Source organism: Anarrhichthys ocellatus, unplaced genomic scaffold (assembly GCF_004355925.1).
Source record: "Anarrhichthys ocellatus isolate YVR2014 unplaced genomic scaffold, GSC_Weel_1.0 scaffold35, whole genome shotgun sequence".
NCBI classification, from domain to species: domain Eukaryota; kingdom Metazoa; phylum Chordata; class Actinopteri; order Perciformes; family Anarhichadidae; genus Anarrhichthys; species Anarrhichthys ocellatus.
Genome location: NW_022280065.1, coordinates 1,542,661 through 1,548,383, shown reverse-complemented (window position 1 = coordinate 1,548,383; position 5,723 = coordinate 1,542,661). Strand labels below are relative to the sequence as shown.

General features: G+C 44.2%; 1 protein-coding gene across 1 annotated transcript in view; it reads left to right on the top strand.

Annotated features, from left to right (window-relative positions):
- The window catches only part of LOC116393815 (dolichyl-diphosphooligosaccharide--protein glycosyltransferase subunit STT3B), a 90,119-nt gene that overhangs the window by 76,295 nt on the left and 8,101 nt on the right, over window positions 1-5,723 (top strand). The window contains exons 12-15 of the mRNA XM_031866454.1: window positions 781-952; window positions 1,461-1,634; window positions 2,705-2,818; window positions 5,484-5,690. Of these exons, the coding sequence (XP_031722314.1) occupies window positions 781-952; window positions 1,461-1,634; window positions 2,705-2,818; window positions 5,484-5,690 (667 nt within the window). The remainder of the gene's footprint in view (window positions 1-780; window positions 953-1,460; window positions 1,635-2,704; window positions 2,819-5,483; window positions 5,691-5,723) is intronic.

Sequence of the window (5,723 nt, the reverse complement as noted above, 5' to 3'; positions counted from 1 at the left end):
CACACACACACACACACACACACACACACACACACACACACACACACACTGACTGCGGTTGTAATGTGGAAGCGGACGTTAGACGGCGAGGAGCCAAATTTTCAAGTAATATTTCATAACGCAGAAGAAGTGATTGCTCAACCTTGCATGCAAATGAACACGTGCATGTGTGCAGGATCGAGGGAGCGCATGAATATTTCATCAGAGGTTTGTGGAATATTGATATGTGCACCTGTGAGCTTTAATGCGATTGCTTAACTTATTGTCGCGACAGAAGCCGTCCGTCTCTGAATTTACAAAAAAAAGTGGATATATTATTCTCTCTTGAGATTCTTTACAGGCATAATTATTCTCCTTAAGCATTAGGGAGGAAATATTGAAGGCCAAGACTAAATGGTTGATGCAAGTCTTCATGCATGTATTAATGGGACCACGGCATCTCTCAGACAATGGTTTTAGCTGTGCTGCTGGGAGCAGCATAGCTGTCACTCTGCTCTTTCTTCTCGCACATATCCGCCCACGCATGGCATGCTCACACACATACATATCATTACCTTCCCTACAACTAATTGGTTGCTTGCTTTTAGGTCCTCCTCAAGGTAAATTTAGGACATGAGCGTATGTTTTTAACCCCCCCCCCCCCCGAGTTTATTATGTACGGATGCTCTATTTTCAGCTGTTGTTGCCCTTCTGATTCAAAGTCTTAACAGAAATATTATTAGCCTCCGCAGCCATACGCCTGTCAACACTGTTACCTGTCAACCGTGTTTTCCTTGTTAGGACGCGCAACATCCTGGATGACTTCAGGGAGGCCTACTACTGGCTGAGGCAGAATACAGGCGAGCACGCCCGCGTCATGTCGTGGTGGGACTACGGTTACCAGATAGCCGGCATGGCCAACAGGACCACGCTAGTCGATAACAACACATGGAACAACAGTCACATAGCGCTGGTGAGTCTGTTTTAGCCTTCATCTCCATCGCTCTCTTCCTGTTTTGATCCTTGCACATGCCTCATACAAGATGTCTTCTATGAATAGCGAGCTCGTCAGTGCATTTTATACATAACTGCCACATAGTATAAAACCGCTCCTTCCAACAAGCCAGATAATCTTGTTTGCTTAAACTTTTCCCATTGCATTTACACTGTAGGGGGATTTCAGTTAATTGCTGTCAGATTCTGTGGGTTTGATTTATGTTTTTTTTCTCATTTCGGCTGCCAAATGTACGCAAATGTTGTTTTGTCTTTTAGTTAAAAGCCCCCTAGCTTTCTTCTCTCTTGCTTTCTACCTGCTGCCTGTTGTCACTTCAGCATCCGTCCACAGGAAATGTAATTACAGAAGATGCAAGATGGATCTCTGTTTAATAATTCCTGTTGCCATTGCTGTGTTTGAAGCATCGTGTCTTGTGAAACCGAAGAAACAACAAATGAAACTTGTCGTTCTGCACGGATGTTTCTAGGTGGGGAAAGCTATGTCTTCCAACGAGAGCGCAGCCTACACAATCATGAGGTCGTTGGATGTGGACTACGTGCTGATTATCTTCGGAGGAGTGATCGGCTACTCAGGAGACGATATAAACAAGTTCCTGTGGATGGTGAGGATCGCGGAGGGAGAGCACCCAAAGGACATCAGGGTGAGTGTGAGACCTGCCCGTCACTGCAGCTTTTCTCTTGTTGTATGCACTCACACAGCTGTGAAATCAATGTGAACGAGCCAACATCGGATTGTGTGTTTTTCACAATGAAGATATCCTAACTTGCTCCGTGCGTCAGCGAACAGGCTAAACGACATGTTGCTTGATTTAAACGCAGCTCGCCCCGGCTCCATTTACGCAAAGTTTTGCGCACTTGCTCCACCTCCAAACTATTTTCATTTGTCAAAATCTACGCTAATGTTCTTGACATTAGCGTAGACATCTGTCAGTTCTCCCTACTGTCATCTGTAGCTGAGGTGTTAGCCGGACTCCTGAAGTCTTTCTCATGCACAAAGAAGTAAAAAGCCGATCTAGACCAGCTTACCCTTATACACGATACACGGCCACGGCCACCAAATCTGTGTTCTCCAGGAGAAATCGAACCAAGGAAGCCACGTTTATCTAATCCACAACCCTGATTACAGAACCGGCTACTCGATTGCGTGACGTTTAAGAAATCTTCGACTGTAGCCAGGGCACTTAAAGCAACAGTTCAAGTAGTTGTGTAACAGTTTGAGGAAAACACTTATTCGCTTTCTTGACGAGAGATGAGAAGATTGATTTAACTCTAATGGCTGTGGGGCAAATATGGAGCTACAGTTAGCAAATGGTTCTCTTAGCATAAATACTGGAAACAATTAGAAACGGTTAGCCTGGTTCTGTCAGAATTCAACAAAATCTGCCTAACAGCACCTCCTAAAGAGTAATAAGACTGTATATCTAGTTTGTTTTACATGCTGTTGTTTAACATTTGAAATTGTAAAATAAGTGATTTTTGAACTAGTGTGGGACAATAGTTTACAAACTATTCTTTATGTTTTTGTGAGCACAGAAGTTTTTATTAATATAAGTGATTTAATAAATAGTTTGTATCCACCATGCCCTATGTGAGCCTCCTCAATTAGTATCCACCTCTATCGTTATCTCCAGTCAGCGAGTTCTGCTAAATGACTTCACCATCAACTCGTCTGGACCTCATCCTCTCATAACTTGATCCTTGTCTTCTTTAGGAGAGCGACTACTTCACCCCTCAGGGAGAGTTCAGAGTGGATAAGGCCGGTTCACCGACTCTCCTCAACTGCCTTATGTACAAGATGTCCTACTACCGATTTGGTGAAATGCAGGTGAGGAGAGATTTCTAATCAAAGACTCTTTCGCTCTCTGGCTAAGGAACTAAGGAAAAAAACTCTACAACTGTGCAGGTCTTTAGTCATTTTCTCCAGGTCAGGTCAAGGCTACCGGGAAACTAAATAATGAGTTCAAGCTTTGGGCAAAGATCAGAAAGTAACAAGCAGCTGCCATCACCGAAGAAGTAAAAGAAAAAGTACTATTACTGTATTTTCTGCAGCTTTGCCAGAGAATAACAAGCAGCCGTCGCCACCAAAGGTAAGTCTTCTTGCTACTGTATCTTAAAAGCAGAGTTGGCTGACAGACAGGCGGAAGAGGATTTAAGGAGATGCCTTGGGGAGCTCCTGAGGATCGGGGAGGAGGTTGGGGGGGGTATGAAGTCTGGAGGAGGAATATGAGGGATTGCCGGAATCTTTCAAATGTTCCAGGGCTACTTCTGGCAGGTAGCTGAGGAGAGATGAGAGAGATCCTTTTTGCCAGGTGCTTACATCCCCGCTGTAGCCCGGCCAACAGCTGGGCAGAGACGGGAGAATCAATGCAGCCGCCATGCGTAGACTGACTCAGCCGAAGCTGTGTGTGGCTCACAGCGCTGTTTCGAGGAGAAAAAGATGGAGGGACGGAGGGAGGGAAGAGAGAGTAGGGAGGGTAGATTAGGTTTACGAAAACAGGATGTGACCAGGGGAAACAGGCTTACATTACATCAGGAAGAAAACTATAAGGAGATGGCTGAGGATACAGTTTGTAGTGGCGAGTGGAGATTAATGGATAATGCTGATGATGCATAATACAGAATAGAAAGAATATCTCTCCAAAAAACAACTTGTTTATCTTTTCTTTTTTCTTGACATTTAAATGACAAGTTGAACAGCGCTAGTGAATGCACGGCGACGGACTAACTATTGTGACTAATGGTTTTAACATGCCTCACGCTGTGGCCGCTGAAGCAGCCTGAAGGCGTACAGGAGATGAGACCGTGGAACATAAAGAGAGAGTGAGAACGCAGTCTGGAGAGGTAAAGTAGGGAGTTGTTGGGAATAACAAAAAGCCTCAAAAAGGGGGGCACCAATATGTTGGGAATAACATAGCCTGACATGGGTTATCAGCAATATGTTGGGAATAACATAGCCTGACATGGGTTATCAGCAATATGTTGGGAATAACATAGCCTGACATGGGTTATCAGCAATATGTTGGGAACGTAAAGGAGCGTGTTTGGGTTATCAGCATCTAAGAAAGTAAATTCTTGACATCAATAGAATTATTAATGTCAGTAACAATTATTAATGATTATTAATAATAACGGGGCACCAACCTGCGAACAGGGACCAATAACCAAATGATAAACTAAGTCTCATAATTAGTGTTCACTCACAATGTCAACAGTCTGAGTACTATTACACATTCAGAGTGAAAGTGAAGGTTTAAGTTCGAGCACAGACCACATATACAGCTATCATCACAATACACATGCACAAAGTAATCACAGACAGCTGCTCTTTAAAATATAACAGAGTTTATTACGTTCTAATACTAATGATCTAGTCAACTAATATCTAAACTAACAACAACTATACATTCATGAGCACGCTATCTAAAATCAACAGACGATCGAAAAGAGGGGGAGTGTATGTGTACGTGTGGTGTGTGTGTGTGTGTGTGTGTGTGTGTGTGTGTGTGTGGATTAGTAAAAGAGAAGGGAAAGGAACAAAACAAAATGAAATAAAACAAAAGATTAAGATCCTTCGCTCCGTGCGGGAGTACGGAAGAGTGCTCTCTCAGACGATGCAATCGTGGTGATTGAGGGGGGTTCTTCTGAGCTTCGTTGGGCCCAGGCAGCGCGGCTGAGGGCCGCGGGAGGTGTTCTCTCGGGAGGAGAGAATTGCTGTCGTCTGGATAAGGGATTTTCGCGTCCTTATGACCAGAGCAAACGAGGCGCTTGGTGGAGAGTGGAATCTCTCTCTGTCTGTCTGTCTGTCTGTCTGTCTGTCTGTCTGTCTGTCTGTCTGTCTGTCTGTCTGTCTGTCTGTCTGTCTGTCTGTCTGTCTGAAGAAGTCTTGCTTCTTCACTTCAGCAGGACTAAAAAGAGTTCGCTTCGTGGATACGAACAAAGATAAAATAGACAGTTTGGTGAATTCTTCAAAGTTGGGGGGGGTTTGGTGCTCATCAAACTACAATCAGGATGAAACCTTTGCTTGCAAAAGGCAAGGCCTGACTCTCTCTTTGTTCCACAGCACATGTCGAAGCCATATAGTCAGATCCAACAGAGTGGAGCTTTGAGAATAGAAGGGATGAGGGCAAAATCAAATGTGGGAAGGACACAATGAAGGCTTCTCCAGTCGAATAAGGGGAACGAGAGATTGGTTCATACATAGTTGCCAAAGGACAGATGCTGCACTGTAATCAAAGAGCTATCGAACTTTTTACATTTTGTGTCCTTGTCTCTAAATTCTAAGTCCTTTCATGTAACTCTGATCTTTTGGGAGATTGATAAACTATTTTTCAACCAAAAAAGCCTTTTTGCAAGTCAAGTCAATTTCATCTACACAGCCCAATATCACAGATTACACATTTTCTTTGACCCTCGCTTTGGATGAGGAGAAACTCTCCAAACAAACGTCTACATGCAACATTTTAACCGAGACAACCTTATCCGTCTCCCAGCTGGACTTCCGGACGCCTCCTGGCTTCGACCGGACTCGCAACGCCGAGATCGGCAACAAGGACATCAAGTTCAAGCACCTGGAGGAGGCGTTCACCTCGGAGCACTGGCTGGTGAGGATCTACAAGGTCAAGAACCTGGACAACAGGGAGCCGCTGGACCACACGCTTCGCAGTGTAGTGCCCAAGCAGAAGTACACCTCCAAAAAGGTAACCGGATACATCCTGTTTTTATATATATAT